The 19,906-nt window shown below is 50.7% G+C and overlaps 2 protein-coding genes across 2 annotated transcripts; one reads left to right on the top strand and one right to left on the bottom strand.

Annotated features, from left to right (window-relative positions):
* Positions 1-2,192: 2,192 nt before the first annotated feature.
* Atf4 (activating transcription factor 4) lies at positions 2,193-4,270 on the top strand. The gene is made up of 3 exons (XM_021662136.2): positions 2,193-2,395; positions 2,955-3,272; positions 3,365-4,270. The coding sequence occupies exons 2-3, from the start codon at positions 3,047-3,049 to the stop codon at positions 4,189-4,191; spliced, it is 1,053 nt and encodes a 350-aa protein (XP_021517811.1). The 5' UTR covers positions 2,193-2,395; positions 2,955-3,046; the 3' UTR covers positions 4,192-4,270.
* Positions 4,271-7,894: 3,624 nt separating this feature from the next.
* Positions 7,895-13,840, bottom strand: Rps19bp1 (ribosomal protein S19 binding protein 1). The gene is made up of 4 exons (XM_021662137.2): positions 13,735-13,840; positions 13,459-13,593; positions 8,582-8,679; positions 7,895-8,412 (listed from the first exon to the last, which is right to left on the bottom strand). Exons 1-4 carry the CDS (start codon positions 13,784-13,786, stop codon positions 8,269-8,271), a joined length of 429 nt encoding a protein of 142 aa, XP_021517812.1. The 5' UTR covers positions 13,787-13,840; the 3' UTR covers positions 7,895-8,268.
* Between the last annotated feature and the right edge of the window lie 6,066 nt (positions 13,841-19,906).

The following is a 19,906-nucleotide window of genomic DNA, read 5'->3' as shown; positions in this document are numbered from 1 at the left end:
TAGCTGGTGCATCTCTGTAATTCCAGCACTCAGGGAGACAGGTGGGCAGATTATTTTTGTGAGTTCAAGGCCTGTCTGGTCTATGAAGAGTCCAGACAGCCAAGGCTACATTTGAAAAACAAAACAAAAACCAAAAAACCTGTCTTGACAAACCAAAAGGAAAAAATAAAAAAAGAAAACATGTATCGGACAATTGGCTGTTAGCACCTGGACAGAGACTCAACTCAGGGCTCAAGACTGTGTGTGTGTTTTTTTTTTTTTTCTTTTGGTAGATAAGTGTGCTCGAAAACAGCTGTTGGGATAATTGGCTGTTAGAATGCCATGAAAATAAGTGCGAGCATACATCATGTGGAAGGGAGTCATCAAGCTATCTGGGAAGACAGGTTTTTAGAAGGCAAAAGGGGGCTCACATCACAGGTTCAGGGGTTTATACAAGGCCAAGGGGGGTGGTGTACATCATGGTGTACAAGTTCACAGGTTGAAAAACATGGTTTGCAGGATATATTAGGCTTAGGAAACTTGTAAGGTGTGAAAATGTGGCTACTGTTTTGGTTTTGAGAGCAAAGGGAGGGCATTACACTTGTTGCCTTTATATGGAAAGACCAGGCAACTTCTGTGTGTGGTGTACATGCACGCATGATTTATTTGGTAATAAAAATCACCCTATTATATAGGTCTTGTGCATTCTGGTTGTTTATAGTGGGTTTAGTCGCAGTAAATAATAGTAAAGGATCCTCTGAGGAAGCAGGATGAATCATGGAGATAGGGACTTGTTAATTAGGTCTGAGTGTTTTAGTAATCATAGCAGTAAGATTGTTTTTTTTCAGTCTCAACCATGTAGTCAAGGATGACCTTGAAGCATGGTGCTCGAGAGTCCTGAGTACTAGGATTGTGTGTACTAGAGTACATGGCTTGCAGGTAGTTATTGAGGAATAAGTGGCAGGCACGGTGCTAGCTGCTTACATACTTCATCCTTCAGGCCAGGAGAGACAGCCTTTTGCAGATAAGGAAACAGGCTCAGAGTGGATGTCATTTAGCCAGATGCCTCAGTCACTAAATGACTTTGAGTCACTTCAATAGAAGTGGAAACTCAGGTTTCTGGGTTGGAGTCGGGAAGGGGGCCTCTCGGCACTCCCCACAACGCACCTTTTATGGAGGGTTGGCTCTGACCAGGACTTGGAGCTTTCCAATCATCACTTAAACGGCTGCTTACTCATCAGGATGACTTCTTGGGAAGGTTGTGTCTGGAAGTTAGATTTGGGAGTTAACCAAAACTACCCTTGTGCTTGCGAACCAGCTGAATAAAACCTGATCTTAAGGGGAACTGCTCCTGTATAAAATATAAGCAAGCACCTCTATGATGGCAGGGTGGGTTAGACCTAAGTTTAGGCATATTTTCTCAGCACAGGGTTCAAAGCAAACTTGCAGAGCTGGAGGAACTGGAGTTATCTCCCAATAAGGCTCCAACACGCTCTGCTCTGTCCCGCCCTCCAAGTGCGGTTCCTGGACTGATAAGGAAGCTGAAGGCCTCCGACCAGGTAGCTGCGGAGGGCCCCTACAGGCCGGAAGCCTGCCCATTAGGTCGTGCCTGGAGAGCTGTTGCTCCGCGCTAGACTAAAGCTGCCCAGGAGCGATGACGGGGAGCAACTGCATCAGGGTCACCTTCGGCAAGAGCCGGAAGGTGTGACAGACTGGCGCCGAAATCCCCGGTGGCTCCGCCTTCCGCACAGACCTACTGCGCGCCTTAGGGCGCTCAGGTCCAGAGCCAATAGAAACCTGAAGTTTAGATGACTCGCCACGGCTGGGCCAATCAGCTCGACGCGTGCTCCATCCGCATCTCGCGTGATAACCAGGCAGCTTTGGCTTTGACCGAAATAGCTTTGACTGAGTGCTTTTCCCCGCCCTGCGAGGCGCCGGAAGTTCGGCTCGAGAGATCCCTCCGCGCTCTGGGCGACAGGGGGGCGTGACTTCTGTTGGTCGTAAGCCTATAAAGTAGTGCACTTTTCTCCTTTCCTGTGGCGTCCAGAGTAATCTGCCACGCCGCAGCCGCTCTCCGAGCACCGGGGAGGAGGGCTGGGGTGGGCCGGGGCGTCCACGGGCTGCGGCCGGGTGGGCTGCAGCGGAGTCACGTGACCGCGGCGGGAGGATGCGCGGTGTGCTGCGTCCCTCGTCGGCCATATAAAAGGCGGGCTTAGGGCGTGTCGGCGCCATTTCTGCTCGCTTTCTGGTGGATGACGGTGTGCTCGGTGCCGCACCTTCCCTCCTCCCCGCCCGCAGGGCTTGCGGCCACCATGGCGTATTAGAGGCAGCAGTGCCTGCGGCAGCGTTGGCATTTGCAGCGGCGGCAGCAGCACCAGGCTCTGCAGCGGCAACCCCCACCGGCTTAAGCCATGGCGTGAGTACCGGGCGGGCTGCGCAGGCCGTGCGGCTTGCTGGGGTTGGGCGCGGCCTGCGGCCTGGGCGCGTTTGGCCAGCTTCCGCGGCGGCTTTACGAGCGGCCGGACGCGTCGGCCTTGTTTGAGACGCCGGCGCCCACGGGCAGGGGTGGGGGTGCGGTCGGGCGGCGTGGTGGGGGATGGTGGTGAGTGGTGCTTGAAACGCTGCCGCCGCCCCGCCGCCCCTCCGTCTCAGCCACCGCCAACTCACCGGTGTCCCGGTGTCCTGCGAACGTGGCGAGGCCAAGATGGCGGTGGGGCGGGGGTGTGAGTCACGGGCGGGGCGGGGCGCGACGGCCATGGCCGTATTAGGACGCGAGGACAAGCTGCTTCCTCTGGGCGGCCGGTGAGGCGAAGCTGAGCCTCCATCTTGTGCAACCCGAGCTGGCGGCAGGGGAAGCTTACACAATGGCCTTGGGCCTACGTGCTACCCGTTCAGAAGCTTCAGATACTGGGATTTGGCCATCTAGCATCTTAGATAGAAAGATGATGGGACTTGATTTTTGGGTCCTTCTCCAGGCTCTTCACGGAATCCAGCAGCAGCGTTGCTGTAACGGACAAAGACACCTTCGATTTAAGCACATTCTTCGATTCCAGCAAAGCCCCACAACATGACCGAGATGAGCTTCCTGAACAGCGAAGTGTTGGCGGGGGACTTGATGTCCCCCTTCGACCAGTCGGGTTTGGGGGCTGAAGAAAGCTTAGGTCTTTTAGATGACTACCTGGAGGTGGCCAAGCACTTCAAACCTCATGGGTTCTCCAGCGACAAGGCTAAGGCAGGCTCCTCCGAATGGCTGGCTGTGGATGGGTTGGTCAGTGCCTCAGACACCGGCAAGGGTGAGTGGACCACCTGCTCCAAAGTGCTCTATTGTAATGGTTTCTGCCTTGAGTATGTGATCTGAACCATCGACTCCTGATTTATTTTACAGAGGATGCCTTTTCTGGGACAGATTGGATGTTGGAGAAAATGGACCTGAAAGAGTTTGACTTCGATGCACTGTTTCGAATGGATGACCTGGAAACCATGCCAGATGAGCTTTTGGCCACGTTGGATGACACATGTGATCTTTTTGCCCCTTTAGTCCAAGAGACTAATAAGGAGCCCCCTCAGACAGTGAACCCAATTGGCCATCTCCCAGAAAGTGTAACAAAAGTTGACCAGGTTGCCCCCTTTGCATTCTTGCAGCCTCTTCCCTGTTCCTCAGGGGTCCTGTCTTCCACTCCAGATCATTCCTTCAGTTTAGAGCTAGGCAGTGAAGTTGATATCTCTGAGGGAGACAGGAAGCCTGACTCTGCTGTTTATATTACGCTAGTCCCTCAGTGTGTAAAGGAGGAAGACACCCCCTCAGATAATGACAGTGGCATCTGTATGAGCCCCGAGTCCTACCTGGGCTCTCCCCAGCATAGCCCCTCCACCTCCAGGGCATCACCAAACAGTCTGACTTCTCCAAGTGTCCCCCGGGGGTCTCCTCGACCCAAACCTTATGACCCACCTGGAGTTACTTTGACAGCTAAAGTAAAGACTGAAAAGTTGGATAAGAAACTGAAAAAAATGGAGCAAAACAAGACAGCAGCCACTAGGTACCGCCAGAAGAAGCGGGCTGAACAGGAAGCCCTCACGGGCGAGTGTAAAGAGCTAGAAAAAAAGAATGAAGCTCTGAAAGAGAAGGCAGATTCTCTTGCCAAAGAGATTCAGTATTTAAAAGATCTGATAGAAGAGGTCCGAAAGGCAAGGGGGAAGAAGCGAGTTCCTTAGAGTAGTCAGGTGCTTTGTGCTTGTACATAGTCTTGTGAAGCTGTGTTTGCTGTAATAAATTATTTTGTAGTTAAAAGTACCCCAAAGGTTTGCAGTGTCATTTTGTTGGGTGGAAGGTCCTGGGTGGCCTACAGCTGGCTGGGTGCAGCACAGGGCTGAGCTGTTGGGGGGGTCAGCATCTGTGGGTTCTTGAACAGCTTGAATACCAACTGCTCTTAAAACTGGCTTTCTGCCAGATTATCTGCCATGTAAGTATCTAGAGAAGGTCCTGCAGTCCTTGAGCACACAAGATTTCTCTAAGCTTATGCAGACAGCTGCTGTTGGTCACTGACACTGGGATGCTTTGGTTTCCGCCTTGATCAGGTTGGAAGCATTGGGGTGAGTGAAAGGGCAGTGGGCTGGCAGCCTCTCTACAGAGGAATTCAGGCAGAAGCTGGGAAGGGAACTAGGACTAGGGCAGAGTCTTGTACTACCTGCATATTTTGCCTCCTAGACCTGGAAACTAGTGTGTGGACTGGTGGTCCAGCCTTCCTGGTGCCGGCTCTTGTACTATGCTAATCTAGGATGAGATCCTCATCTGGAATTCACATGACTGGACCTTCCAACCTCCATAGGATCTACCTTTAAAGTGGAGGAAGTTGTAGAAACTGTTTCCATTTTAGGATGTGACCTTGGAGTCCCTACCAGTGTTTCCACAGCCATTGTCCAGTCTCACCCATCATATCTGAAGAGATTCCTCAAAGAGTTATGAACTTACTGCACCTGATAGTCTGTGTTACAGATACTGTTATTCCACTTGACATCTTTTTTTAGGTTTTGGGTTTTTATTTGGTGGGTTCATTTTGAGGACCAGTGTGGTTTCAGTCCTGAGTACTGGGGTTAAAGGCATGGAACAATGCAGAGCAGTGGGAAAGTGGCTCAAGCCTAAAGCAGAGAACATGCTGTGTATCTGGATCAGTAAGGACAGGAAGCTTCACGATGCCTTTTTTGTGTACACAAGCTGGAGAAAATGTCAGTTGTAGCTGTAAATTCTACTGAGCCTAGGACAGCATCACAAGCTGGACGCCAGCTTGAGTTACCACACAAGCATCAGCTGGCTCCACTAGGCTTGGTTTCAGTGAGGGGGTGGCAGGGTGGGGAATCAGTCTGCGGCATAGACTGCTCTACCCTAACGAGCACAGCTGTTTTTAAGCCCCACTCTAGTCACTCCCTCACTTCAGTTTTGGTAACCACACACCTCCCCACCCACAAAATGAGATAAGAAAAACCATCATCCTCAGCTTTGATCCATTTGGCCAAGGGACAGCTTATTCCAGCCTAGGGACATGGTAGTGGGAGGGAGGCGCTGGGACAGGAAGCAGGTTGAAGCCCTTGGAGGCACTGACCAATCCTCTTGGCAGATGTTCCTTCTGCCTGAGAACTATTGCTGCTTTCCCTTTTGCAGAGTTAATGTCAGTCCTTTCAGATGATCCTGGCCAAAAATAAACCCCCAATGACCCAGGATGTTGAATTGTGGCTCCTCCAGCCTCCACCTTCCAAGTGCCGGGGTTATAGATCTGTGCTACTGTACCTGAGGTTAATGTGTAGTCTGGGATGGGCATTATAGGAGGGACCTAGGGAAACGCTAAGATCTAGCCACCCTGACCAGTGACTTACAGCCCTTGACAGGTGCTGACAAAAGCTGGCTCCCCTTTCACTTGCTCAGACTGGAGCTGTTAGTCCTGGGTGCCTGTTACCTGGCAGAGGATGGCCTTCAGTTTTCCCACCTTTGGTGACTGTCCAATGCACTAGGAACAGTCACAAATGCAAACAGTAAACACGAGGAACAGCTCAGCTTTTCTGGAACTTTGTCCTGAGAGACAGGGACAATGATGTGAAGGCAGGCTGGGTGGAGACCCTGCTCTTGCAGCATGCTGGGCTCAAGGAAGAAGGTGGGGCCTGGGTGTGGGTAGGAGGATGACACAGCAGCAGCCCCACTTCTGTTGCAGGCCTTTTGGCTCACCCTTTTATGCAGGCAGAAGCTAGACTGTCTTGGCCAGGGAGGTGGTGGATATAGGGTTTGGAGTCAGAAGAGCCTAGGAAGAGCAAGTCTCTTCAGGGAGACTCAAGGGCTGTGTACTCTATTGGATGGACAGGGGACTTTGGCCATGGTGGATGGCAGGTAAATGTTCAAACCAGTACCAAGTGACAACTTCAGACAGGCCAGCTAAGGTTGGGGGAATCTCAGTGCAGACTGCTTGGTCTCCTAAGTCTTTAAGAAAGGGAGAAGTGTATGAAGAGGGAGGTGTACCCCAGCCCACCTATCCAGCTCCAGTTGGGCCTTGAGCCCTTCACACCCGTCAGACCACTCTAGGCAAGGCTAGTGTCCTGGTAGACGGCCCTGTGAGTCCCCAAGATCACCACTTTATCCAGCCCACTGAAGGAAGAGGACCAGGCAGTGAGCACGGCCACAGGGGAGGGAGGGGGTAGGAGGTGCAGCAGCAGCTCCCAGTGCAGGTCACCAAATGTGGCCCCAAATGTTCCCAGTAGCCTTTGCTCCTGCACCTATTTTGGATGCCTTAGTTGGGGTAGGTCTCCCTCTGCTAGGCCCCCTTGGCTTGAATATAACAACTGGTACTCTTTTTGGGCCGCTGGTTGGTAAGATTTGGGATAATGGTCAGCACTCAATCCTATGATTATAAAGCCTTTCCTTCTTGGCAGCAAATGGAGGCCTTATACCAAGGTACAGGATCTTTACCTGCAGCCTCTAGGTGCCATGTGACCAAAGGTATGTGCTCCCTAGAAAGGGGCCCTAGAGCCCTGCCCCCCCCCCCCCGAATAACCACTGAGCTGTTTGCTAAGCAGCTTATTTAAGATACAGAAATGCACTCCCAAGGCAACCTGAACGTGCTCCTCTGAAGTCAGCAAAGCCAGCAAGCAGGAAGGGGTGGGTGGCCACACCTCCCAGGTAGAGGCTGCCCGGAGGGTCAGCTCTGCTCTGCTCTGCTCTGCTCTGGAGATGCAGTGCCGCTTAAGGCAGAGGACAGCTGCCCATTCTCTTATGAGGACAAGAAGCCCAAGCACTGGCTTGTCAGGGGCTGACCAACGGTTACTGAGGCAAGCCTCCAGAGACCCATCAGTGCCTTCCTCTACTAGAAGCTCTGGAGTCTCCATGGGTACAGGAGTCCCAATGACCTGAGACTGGAGGAGAGGCAGGCTCAGGGGAGAAGACTGCTGTATGAAGACCATCAGTTCTCTGCTGAGGGATCCGTCTGTCTCCACTGAAGGGTCTCCTGGTCGCTAGGACAGGCTCTCTCCTCCACTGTAGAGTAGCTATGTGTGCCATTCTTCCCCTAGTGTTCACTCCACACGCTCTTTCCTTTGTCACTTGTGTAGATGGAGCACAACCATGGCTTTCACTGTGGTCCCTGGCTTTGTACAGACTTAAATCACCTATGTCCCAATCCCCTGTGACCAAAAGCTTTTTGCTTTCTACCAGTGTCACAGCAGACCCCAAGCTCCAGGGCGGCTGAGGCCGTTCCACTTCTAGACACCCAGACCTTACTGTCCACTTCCTGGGCAGCCTTGGCAGCTGCAGTAGCTATACCCAAAGAGGAAGGCCTTGCTATGCTGGGCCCAGACCAGGGACTTCTGATACGGAGCACATGCTTTAAGTCACATCAACAGCGTGTGCACACACCCACACACAGAGTTTGAACTCACATTTGCTGAAATCCACATTTACTTGAACCCAAAACTTTCAGGCCCCGGATGTGTGGTCTGAGCGGGCCAAGTACCTGACCATGTTTCACAGCAAATAGCCTTGGGACCGGATCCCGGTCAGAGCTAACAGGTCAGAAATCTTTTCTGGAAGGGTACTGATGACTGCCCAAACCAGAAGTCTGCTTCAGCTTGAGGGCAAATCTGCTGCAGGGCTTGCAGCTCTGGTCCAAGGTCCCTGGGATAGCAGCTCTAGGGCTTCCTGAGCCAGGCTAGATTTGCACTGCCACCTGCTGGTCACCCATGGCACAGCACTGCAGGGACAGCAAAGGTATGGCAGTCTGGAGAGGTTAATGCCTTTTATCACTGCCAGGAAGGCTAGCTGCCAAAATACTCCCTCTGGAATTTCTGGAAGTCTTCTTCAGTGAACACAGTGCCCTCAGCCTTCTTCTTCTTCTTCTTTGTTGTCATCTTGTCCATTAGCCGATCACAGGCTTTGCGGCCTTGGTTCTGCTGCAGAATCTGGAAAGGTTCCGGAGTGAGGTTTGGAAGCACAGGGAGTTATGGCTCAGGGAAGGGCTGAACTAACTCCACACTCTATACACAGCTGAGAACCACATGGATTCTGAAGAACAGCCTTGGGTATCGCCCCTGGGTCCCTCCCTTCCTATAACCTGCATCCCAGACAAACCTGCTGGGTCACGGAGTCTGGCATGGTGCTTCTCACGCTGGTCATAAACTTCAGGTTTGCTTTCAGGTGGTCTCGACACTGTCGTTTCTGGTACTCAGCTGTGGGTGGCAGGCAGGGCATGTCATTTCAGTCTCATAGAGGCCTTCTGAGTCCCTTCCCTAAGTACTTCTTTTTTTATTCCTTCTTTGTGGTTTTTTGAGAGAGGGTTTCTCTGTATAGCCTTGGCAGTCCTGGAACTCTGTAGACCAGGCTGGCCTCCAACTTATAAAGTTCCACCTGTCTCTGCCTCCCGATTGCTGGGATTAAAAGATTGAGCCACCACTGCCTGGCTCCTTCCCTAGATATTTCAACAACCTGGTCCCTTTTTAGCCAAATCTGTTTCACATAGGTCCTGCCTGCTGAAAATCCTACAGACCTTACTGGATGGCTTTCAGTTAATCACGTGACTTAGTCAGGCATCTGATCCCAGCATTGGGAGGGCTGAGACAGGGAGACTACTCCTAGCTACATGGCAAGTACCAGATCAGACAGGGTTATATAGCAAGACTGTTTTAAAATAAAAATAGGTATACCTGTTGGCTATTCACAGCAGGTAAATTCCCAGCCAGACTCCCTTTGTTTAAGGCAAGTGTCCAGGCCTTTGCTGAGGCGCTCCGGCAGCCAGGCCAGGCAGCTTCAAGTTCTGCCTCTGGGCTCACCCTGTATCTTTCCCTTGGTACCCCTTTTCAGCTATTCAGCTCCCCCAGCTGCCACCCCCTGTAGTTCTTTAAAGGGGTGCTTGGATCTTCAGAATGTGCTGCTGGCTTCTCTACATCTCCGGAAAGCAACACCTCAGGACTCTACAGAGGGGCTGAGGCTAAATCCATACAGCCCTGATACCTGAGATCAGACGCCTGGAGGAACTGAGCAGCTGAAGCCACAAGAGAAAGCAACAGCACCCGAGGCCTCAGTTAAGGCTGCTGCTGAAGGGAACTCAGGAAGGAGAGCTTGTTTAATGGAGCTGGTCATGCCATCTTTGTGGCAATGTATAAACTAACATTCCTCAGAGGCAGGGAGCTTTACATGGTCTCTGACACTGTCAGCCAGGGACCAGAACTAGAAATCTGACCCCTTAGTATAAGTTTAAAGTTTAGTTCACAAAAGTTGTTTTGTTTAGAGTTTACTGTAAACCCCTTAAGGTATGAGTTAACAGGCCACCCCCCCCCACCCCCGCCACATTTGTGTTAAACTGGCAGTTCCAGCCTCTGTCAGAAGGGCCATCTCCAGCCCCTCAGTGGGACTTCCCAGATTTATGCTAATTTTAGGTGAAAAAGCTTCCCAAGTTCAAGACTTAAAATCCCACCAATCTCCACTCTGGAAATCTCTGCCCCCTAAAAAATCCTACATAAAGGCTGTGTTTGCCCAGTTCTCTGCTGTCTTCACTTGGGTTCTGACTCAGCCAATCCTGGACTAGTCCCTCCAATAAATGTCTTTTAAGAGATTTTCTGCCTGGGGTGAAAGAAGAAGAAGAAGAAGCCAAGTGCAGACGAGAAGCAGAGAAGGAACGGGGCTCAGGCTCCAAAGCTCCTCTGCTCATCAGGGGTTGGGGTAACCCTCCCCTGGGAGGTACAATGTCTCTGCTGAGGAGGCCTCCTCTGAGAGCTGTGAGGTTCCTGGGCTCCCTTGTCTTGGGATACCCTTGGGACACTGTCTCATCCCAGAGCTGGGATACTTTCCCAAGCCTCAGAGTTGTAGGTTTCCTGGACCCCTTCCCACTGATCAGGAAGGCCAACACTCCCTGAGCACAACTGTGTATCAGGCTTTGTTCTAAGTGTTGTAGGAAGCAGGACACACGGAATTCCTGTTCTCATTTCTACAAAAAAAGAACTGAGAAGCATGTGAACAAGCATTTTTAGAGGCTGTTTTCTTCTTGGGGGTTAAGGGCTGAGTCTTGGTATACTCTTTAGACGAGGTTGGCCTCAAATTCAGAGATTCTCTTGCTGTGTTCTGAATGTAGTCAGGATTATCCATCATACAGAGAAAACTGAGCAGGAACAGAAAATGGGAGTGCCAGAAGTAGAGGGTTGCAATTCTGAATAAAGCCCTAAGACAGCCTCACTGAAAAGACCAGAAGTTCAGCGTTGTCAACATTTAGATCAGTGTTTCCCAACCGTCCTAATGCTGTGACCCTTTAATACAATTCCTCATGCTGTGGGACCCCAACCATAAAATTCTTTCATTGCTATTTTGTTTTGTTGTTATAAATTATAATACAAATATCTATGCTTTTCACTGGTCTTAGGTAACCTGGGAAAGGATCTTCTGACCCCCACAGGTTGAGAACCACTGATCTAGAGAAAGGGTATCTGAAAAGAGATAGAAACAGAAAGCATTAAAAACCTTGAATTATGCTGGGTGGTGGTGGTTCATCCCTTTAATCCCAGCACTTGGAAGGCAGAGGTAGGTGGATCTCTTGAGTTAAAGGCCAACCTGGTCTACACTGTCTCTATTTCAAAAAACAAAGACTGCAGGGCATGGAGGCACACGCCTCTACTCAGGGAGTACAGCACTCAGGGAGGCAGAGGCAGAGGCAGAGGCAGGCAGATCTCTGTTGAGTTTGAGGCCAGCATGGTCTACAGAGTGAGTTTCAGGATGGCCAGGCTACACAGAGAAACCCTGTCTCTGAAACAAAAACAAAACCCTGAACTGGAAATCAAAATGATACAGTAAGATTCTGCGGGAAGTGAGGCTCGTGACTGTACAGAGCTTGCTTTGGTAGCTGCTGAGATTAAGAGTACAGAAAGAGGTGAGTATGTGAGAGGTGGGAGACCAGTGAAGAGTCCTCTGCACAATTCAGGCAAGAGATGAGGAAGCTTAAACAAGGGCAACAGCCACTGAGCTGTCTATCTAAACTGGCTGTGTTGGGCTACTTGTCTTTATTTTTGTTTTTGTTTTTTTTTAAGTTTTCTGATTGTTTGTTTTTCAAGACAGGGTTTCTCTGTGTAGCCTTGGCTGTCCTGGACTCACTTTGTAGAGCAAGCTGGCCTCTAACTCACAGAGATCTGCCTGCCTCTGCCTCCCTGAGTGCTGGGATTACAGGCTTGTACCACCATGCCCAGCTAGTCTTTATTTTTTGAAATAGACTCACTATGTAGACCAGGCTGGCCTTTAACTCAAGAGATCTGCCTGCCTCTGCCTCCCTGAGTGCTGGGATTAAAAGCCTGTGCCACCACCATGCCTGGCTATTACTGCCCTGCCATTCCTATTTACCAGGCTGTGGCCTGGCCACCAGGGCCACAGAAAAATCCACAGTCGGGGGTGGGAGGTTTGCCCTGTATCCTGAGGAGCTCCTACCTCAGGACAAGAGTGAAGGGAAACCCATAACTGGGCAGTGAGGCCCCTTGACATGGAAACTCAGCAAACCACTGTGTCCAAGCATACCTCCTAGCTCCACCTTTGCTCACTGTGTTTCCTTTTGGACTTCATACCCCTTTTAACAAGCACTTCAAGACTGGGTGTGGTGGTACATACCTATAATCCCAGCGTTTAGGAAGCTTGGAGCAGGAAGATTGCCTTAAACTCAAGGCTAACCTGTGCTATACAGTGAGTTCCAAGCCAGCCTGAGCCACAGGGTGAAATCTTGTCAAAACAAAACTAGCCAGACCAACCAACCAAGCAAACTGAGAGAAAGGAACAAAGTACCTAAACACCTTTTATACAGTAGGGCCCAGGGAGTGAAAGACGAGAAAGCAGCTCACCATCCAGTGCTCCCACTCCCCAAGTCTGTATGTCTTACTAACTCTGCCACATTTCTCTAAGATGTTCTACAGAGAGTTCACTACTGAGGCACAGCAACTTTGCTATCCCTACTGTGATGGAGGAAGGAACCCTGTCACTTGAGAGGGGCACATCAAGAGCAAGGCCATGGACATACTGCCTAGCTTCCACTGGCCCCACCTGGGCAGGTGCCTGTCTCTCTATCAGTAATGCGGGGTGATAGAACCATTCATCTCATTGCTTTGAGAGTGAAATGAGTTAACACTTTTTGCAGGGTTTAGAAGGGCCTCTGGCACACAGAGGTGTAAACTGTTGGCTGAAATCCTTCATTTCTTTAAAAAAAAATTATGCATCTGTTTGTGTCTAATGTATGTATGTGTACCCCAAATGAGGTCCCTGTGGAGCCAGAAAAGGGCATCTAATCCCCTAGACCTGGAGCAGCAGGTGGTTGTGAACCACCATGTGGGCTGCTGGGAGCTCAATCCAGGTCCTCTTCAAGGGCAGCAAGGGCTCTTAACCACTGAGCCAGCCCTCTACCTCTGATGGGTACTCCATCTTGACTCTTGCTCACGGCATATTACCTCTGTCAACCTTTCTTCCAAATTCTCAAGCCTTTACAGTTAAAGACCCCTTCTTTTCACCTGGCAGCTTTTACACTTCCTCGGGTGCTCAGCCTTAACGTGGCTTCCTCACAGGTGGCTGGTTTGGCTCGTCTGATTCTCCCTCGGAGCATGGTACAGCCTTTTACCTCACACACTTAGCAAAAACTTGGAGTTTTGAGACTTTCTGATGCTTCTCTCCCCACTAGGGCTATAGTTAACAAGCACCTGGATCTTGTGTTTCACGCCTTGAACTACCATGGATCCAGGAATGACACTGAAATTCAGGTCCTCCACCTCCCAAGTGCTGGGATTACAGCTGTGTGTCACCACCCCCATCTCTTCCCCTCTTTTTCTCATCCTGTTGACAGCTACACAGCAGAGAGCAGCAAAGACTCTCGGGAATTAGATGGCTGGGTCCGAAACCTGTCCCCCACCATTTTCCTTGCTGAGTCTCGTTATCCGTTTGGAGTCCCGCCTAGGCTCCGTAGCCCTGCGAAGCAGCACTCTTTCTCAACTCACCTAGTGCGGACTTTGGCACCTTTCCCTTCGCTGAGTTTCGTAGTTTCAGGGACTGGGAGGCCTTTGCCCTCGCCCTCCGGGTCCGTCGTCCCGGAGCCCCCGTCGTCTTGGCCTGGCCGGGGGCGGCACGAACAGCTGTAGGAAAAGACAGGGAAGGACGGAGTCGGAGGGTGCGCACTGCTCTCTTCCCACCCGCCCAGTCCCGGCTTCTTGCACACCCAACCGCCCAGTCCCGGCTTTTGCACAGCGCGAGGTCGCAGGAACAGCCCTTCTCACCCTCGGACGCCGCCAGAAGCTCCAGGCCGCGCCGCAGCAACGCCGCCGACATGCTGCCGAGCCCCGCCCACACGCCGCTCGTTACTTCCGCCCTGACGGAAGTGTGCTCTCCTCCGCAGAAACCGGAGCCGGAACCCAGGGTTCCGCAGCGGGCGGAAGTTCCTTCTTCGGACGCTGGCTTGGTGTGTTTCCTCGAGTCCCCGAGGAGCCGGAACTAGAGACGAGTCCAAGGAGCAGAAGCCACTTTTGTTGTCCAATTCCTATCCAGCAGGCCTCTAGTGAACCAGGCTGTGTGGACGGCCCTGGCCTCCAGCCTCACTGGTCAATTCTGTTCAGGGGCCAAGTGCTGAATAGTCTGAGTTCCCACAAAAGAAATGGTTCTTTTATGTGCATTGGTGTTTTGCCTGCATGTGTCTGTGTGAGGGTGTCGGATCCCCTGGAACTGGAGTTACAGATAGTTGTGAACTGCCTGTGGGTGCTGGAAATTGAACCTGGGTCCTCTGGAAGAGCAGGCGGAGCTATTCACCCCTGAGCCATTTCCAGCCCTGAGATGGTTCTTTTTATTTTCCTTTGAGACAAGAAGACATATAGCCCAGGCTGGCCTTGAACTCAGTGTAGCTGAGGATGACTTTGAACTCCTGATCCTTCTCTCTGCCTTCCAAGGGCCGGAATTACAGACCTAAGCCACTTTTCCAGGCTGAGACACTTCTTCATGAACTTAAAAGTAATAGACAGATCTTGTGTGCTGTGAGAATCCAGCTGGCTTCCACTAAGCCAAATCATTAAAGACATTTGCCAATGAGGTGTGGTGGCACACACTTGTTAACCCCTGTACTTGGCAGACTGAATTGGGAGTATTGCTGTGAGTTCAAGGCCAACCTGGGCTGCATAGCAAGAACCTGTCTCAAAAACCAACCAAACAAAGCTGTGCAGTAGCGGTGCTCACTTTCAGTCCCAGCACTCCGGAGGCAGAGGTAGGTGGATCTCTGTCAGTTTGAGACCTGCCTGGTCTACAGAGTGAGTTCCAGGACAGCCAAAGCTACAAAGAAAAACTCTCTCTCGAGAACACACACACACACACTGAAGAAATAAAGACATTTGCAAGCATGCAAGAACAGTGCTTTGTTTTGGAAAATACAGTTATTTACTGCAAAATGCTGTTTTATGTTGTTAAGCAATGAGTTGGTTGTTAAGTGAGTCAGTGACTACTGCTGGGCATAGTGGTATGACACCTATAGTCCTAGCGCTGGGGAGGCCGAGGTAGGAGAATGACAAGTTTCAGGTCAGCTTAGATTACATACTACATACCAAATTCTAGACCCTCCTGGGCTACATAAAATAATAAGAGCTAGGATGTATTAATAGCTTGGTGATAGAATGCTTGGATTTAATCCCCACTGTTGAAAGAAAGGTCAGTTTTTAATGAGGTGCACATGGATAAATATTACAGATATGTTCTTTGGGTACCTGGGCTTTTGTTTTTAAGTTAAAAAGCATGTATAGATGTTTTGCCTGCGTGTATGTCTATGCATCAGAGGTGTCTCTGGTGCCTGTGGGGGCCAGAAGTGAGCATCGGATCCCTGAAATGAAGTTATAGACTTCTGTGAGCCATAGTGTGGGTTCTGGGGACAGAACCCAGGTCCATTAGAAGAGCAGCCAGTGCTCTTAAACCCTGAAGCTTCTCTCCAGCCCTGAGATTTTTAAGAGTGAAAACGGCTTTTTAAGCCCAAAACTTTGAGACTCTCTAGTCTAGAAGTGTCTCTTGTTTTCCACTTTGGTTTGTTTATGCAGTGCTGATAGGCAAAGGTAGGGCCTCTTGAGTGCCAGACAAGCTCTAACCCCCAAACCCAGAAGATGGTCTTTGCAGTGGAGAGAAACCCTGCCCAGTTTGTTTCTCCCTTGGAGCTCCTGGGATGTGGGAGCCATGCAGCACTAGCCAGTCTGTGAACAGGGAGTGAAAAGGGACATCTGAGCTCGCTGGGCCAACGGGTACTGAGCGGTTTGGCCTACTTGATGCTGTAGAATGTGGGACACAGAGAAACAGTTGATTTTCCCTGGACAGCCCTCATTGTCCAAACTCTACTAACAAGTCCAGAGTTTGTAGTAACAAACTCTAAAAAGAGTCCAGTTCCTGTTGCTTTTCACAAGTGATAGGAACTCTCTCCCATTTTACTGATAGCTCCCAAGGGATGAAATCAATTCATCTCATGTGGCTGTCCACATTGAGGTCATATGACCATTAGGTGGCGCTGCAGGACAGCTTTCTTGGGCCTCCTGGTCCATAGCCTAGGTCTTAGTGTGGATGGATGTGAGGTCCCCCACCCCTGGGCTGGCTCCCTGCTATCCTAGTAAGTCAGCCTTCCCAAACGAAGCCAGATGATCCTCTCTGGTCTTGTCTGAATGGGGAAGCTGAGGCAGAGCCAACAAACTGGTCTGCCCACAATAGGGGCTACGTTTCTTTCTAGAAAAGTGTGCAAAGGCAGCTGGGTGCCCGCTGCTGAGAATGGTGTGATCCTAGGCAAATTCATAGCAAAGAGCACCTTGGTTTCCTCATCTGTTAAATAGGAAGGAGCTTCTTTGTAGGGCAGCCACCTGGCACCAATGAAGTAATACTTCCGAAGCACCTGTAAGGGGAGAGGGTTCTGCTTGCACCTGTTTGGGGGCAACAGTGCAGACATAACCTGTGACATTCCGCATCCTCCCACTCTGGCATGAACAGATGGACAGAACAGCTACAGTGGGCAGGGCACACATGGGTGCTTGCCTTCTGCCACATTTGTCCTGAGCCCTTAAAGATTAGGTTGGGGAGGGCAGCTGCCTCCTGCTGGTCTCCATGGGAGCTGGAGGGTCCTGAGGTCTCAGGCTGGTTCCTGTCCTGGGGAGCCACTTTACTTCTCTGAGCCATAATCTTTGCACTGGGTCCCAGCCTGACAGGGCCCTAGCCTGGGTCCCCTGAGAATGTGTTCAGCAGGGGGTGTGGCTGAGTAAAAGATACAGTATAATCAGCCATACTCTCCAACCCCATCACTGACTCCTTAGGTGGGTCTTGGGAGTAGCTTTGCCTTGGCTTCCCTCTGAGGATGGGTGGGGGGAGATCTGCCTGCCTCAGCCTCCCAAGCGCTGGGATTAAAGGTGTGTGCCACCACCATCTATTTTTGTTTTTAATAAATGTGTTTTAAAACTTTTTAAAAAATTATTTATTCATTTATGTATGAGTGTTCTGTTTGCATGCCAGAAGAGGGCATTAGATGCCTTTTTTTATAGATGGTCATGAGCCATCATGTGGTTTCTGGGATTGAATTTAGGACCTCTGGAAGATCAGACAGTGCTCTTAACCACTGAGGCATCTCACCAGCGCCATCCCACCCCCCACCCCCTTTGGTTTTGGTTTTTTAAGACGGGGTTTCCCTCTGTACTCTTGGCTGTCCTGGACTCACTTCGTAGACTAGGCTGGCCTGGAACTCACAGAGCTCCATCTGTCTCTGCCTCCCTGGGTGCTGAGATTACAAGTGTGTGCCACTGCACCCGGCTTTTTTGTTTTGTTTTGTTTTGTTTTTGTAGCCAAGGCTAGCCTCAAACTGGTGTGTAGTTGAGGATGACCCTGAACTCCAGATCATCCCGTTTCTGCTTCCTGAGCACTGAGAGTGCAGGCATTAGCCACTACGTCTGGGTTTCTAATTTGTTATTATTATTATTTTTTTCCAAGACAGGGTTTTTTTGTGTAACCATGGCTGTCCTGGAACTTGCTCTGTAGACCAGGCTGTCTTTGAACTCAGAGATCTGCCTGTCTCTGCCTCCCAAGGACAGGCTACTCTATTGGGGTAGAGGCATGTCTCACTCTTGTGTGTGTGTGATTGTAGGTGTGAGCCAGCATGCCCAGCTGTTCTCTCTCTCTCCATCTCTCTGTCTGTCTCTCTTGTGTGTGTGTTTGTGTGTGTGTGTGTGTATGTATGTATGTGTAAATTATTTATTAAAACATATTAATAGACCTATGGGTGCAATATACTGTATGTACATTTGCACACATACATCCTTTAGGCTTTTGAGGCCGCTGTTCTCAGCTGCCTTTCCAGCTGTGTTTCCACTTCTGCCTCCTAACTCTGCCCCTTCCCGTCTTTGCTCACTGCCTTTGACACTGTCTCTTAGGGTTTGTGCCCTCTGTCTCTGACCGACTCTGTCTCTTTATGTCTATGACTTTTCCCCTTGAGGTCTTCTCTGCTTGCTATCCTTGAACTCTTCTCTCTGTGTGTCTCTGACTCGGTCTCATAGGTTTTCTGTAGTCTCTGACTTTGTGTCTGTGTCTCTGCTTCTGTTTTTGGGTCTCCCTCTTCCATCTCCCTTTCTGGCTCTGACTTCTCCTCCGCCAGTCCCTCAGCTCCTGGCCTCTTTCCACCTTCAAATTGAAAACCAAATGGAATTTCCAGCTGCCTTTTTCTCTGGCTACAGACATCTCGGCCTCCTGTTTCCTCCTTGACACCTCAATGCCCAGCCTTCTGACGCTCTCTTAGATCCTGACCTGGCTTGTCAGTGCTATGAGGCCACTGGCTAGACGGGTACCCATGTGTGCATCTGTGCACTGCTGGGAACCTAGCTCCTGCCAGCTCCCGAGACCCTCCTTCTTGGAAGCTATTGCACAGCCCATGCTGTTATGGTCATGACTCTGCCTTAGAGATCTGAGAACCTGTGGTAGGGAGGACTGAGTGATGGCACGGGAGACTGGGTTCCCAGGGTATGGGCCCCCATAGGGACTCAACATGCTTGCGCACTGTGCTCATGCATAAGCCGCCTTTTCTCTCTGGCTTCCTATGAAAACTGGCTTTTGAGCAGTGTCCTCACCTCCACCAGGGGCTATGTTACTGGGGGCCCCAAGCTCCTGCCTCCCCACCTTTGCTCCTGCCCCTGCCATCTGGGCCCAGACTGTGAGAATTCTCAAGTACTTGGCTGGGTGACCTAAGAAAGTCCCAAAGTGTGTGCCTCACTTTTCCCCATTCATGAATTAAATATAATGGTAGTCACTATAGGGTTACTGTAAGGATTGTGCACACAGCATTGGGCACACATCTGCAGGTGAATGTGTCAGGGGTATGTCTTGGGGGACCTGGGGACCTGCCTGTGAATGGCTGCTATGTCTTCATGCTCTGTGACAGTACACGGGGAGGTCCGAGGCTACCGACAGTGCTGTTTATCAGCCCAGAGCTCACAGACTGGTGTTCCGAAAGCTCATCTCTATGCCTGGAAGGTTCTAGTCCCTCTCTGAGATTCCTGGGGTGGAGGCTGGTGGGGGTCTAGGGCCCCCCTCATAGTGTAAGGTTGCCTGACCAGGCTCAAGGCTGGTCCTGACATTTAGTTATTGATTAAACTGCAAACCTTAGCATCCTGGACTGGCTGCCTGGTGAGTGCTCAGTCAGGACAGAGCTCCTCAAAGGTTAGGGTGGGAGAAATGTTGTAGGCAAAAACCTCTGTTCTGCCATGATGGGTTGGGGAGTTAAATACACATCTTGGGCTTCCTGGAGACTAAGCCCACCCAACCCTCCCCGGTTTTCCAGTAACAGTCCCCCCAACCCAGTCAGTTCATGGAGCCCAACCTTTGTTCCCATAGGGCAGCCCTCTTCATATACTCTGTTAGGATCATGGCTACTAGGCTCAGCAACTAAGAACACTTTCTGCTCTTCTAGAAGACCTGAATTTGGTTCCCAGCATCCATGTCAGGCAGCTTACAACTTGCTGTAACTCCAGCTTTAGGAGATCTGATGCCCTTCTGACACTTTTGTTTAGCCTTTTCCAGCCATTATGGGCATTGCACTCACGTGAACATGCACACAGATACAGATAAAATACAATCAAAAAGAACTCTATTACCTGCTCAGGAGGTGTGGGCCTGTACGTGACTGCAGAGTTCAGGAGGGTTCAGGTGGTACTCACCATCTGCAGTTGGACCATATGTCAGTAACCCCCTTCTAGGTCCGGCAGGGATAAGATGTGTGACAATGACTGTTGCTCCCTCCTTCTCCCTTCCTCCCCCTCTTCCTCTCTTTCTCCCTCTTCTTTCTTCCCTTTTTTTGTTATTTGAGACTGAGTCTCACTGTATAGCTCAGATTAGCTTCCAACTCATGGCAATCCTCCTGCCTCAGCCCCCACAGTTCTGTGGGCCACTATAGCCAGCTTCATGGCT

Source organism: Meriones unguiculatus, chromosome 8 (genome assembly GCF_030254825.1).
Source record: "Meriones unguiculatus strain TT.TT164.6M chromosome 8, Bangor_MerUng_6.1, whole genome shotgun sequence".
In the NCBI taxonomy this organism is placed as follows: domain Eukaryota; kingdom Metazoa; phylum Chordata; class Mammalia; order Rodentia; family Muridae; genus Meriones; species Meriones unguiculatus.
Note: the sequence above shows the minus strand (reverse complement) of the source record. Positions and strands in the feature narration are given on the sequence as shown.

Coding starts and splice junctions, on each gene's coding strand:
- Atf4 (XM_021662136.2), top strand. CDS start 3,047: ATGACCGAGATGAGCTTCCTGAACAGCGAAGTGTTGGCGGGGGACTTG. Junction 3,273..3,364: donor TGCCTCAGACACCGGCAAGG/GTGAGTGGACCA, acceptor TTTATTTTACAG/AGGATGCCTTTTCTGGGACA.
- Rps19bp1 (XM_021662137.2), bottom strand. CDS start 13,786: ATGTCGGCGGCGTTGCTGCGGCGCGGCCTGGAGCTTCTGGCGGCGTCC. Junction 13,594..13,734: donor GCTTCTGGCGGCGTCCGAGG/GTGAGAAGGGCT, acceptor CTTTTCCTACAG/CTGTTCGTGCCGCCCCCGGC. Junction 8,413..8,581: donor CAGACTCCGTGACCCAGCAG/GTTTGTCTGGGA, acceptor GAACCTTTCCAG/ATTCTGCAGCAGAACCAAGG.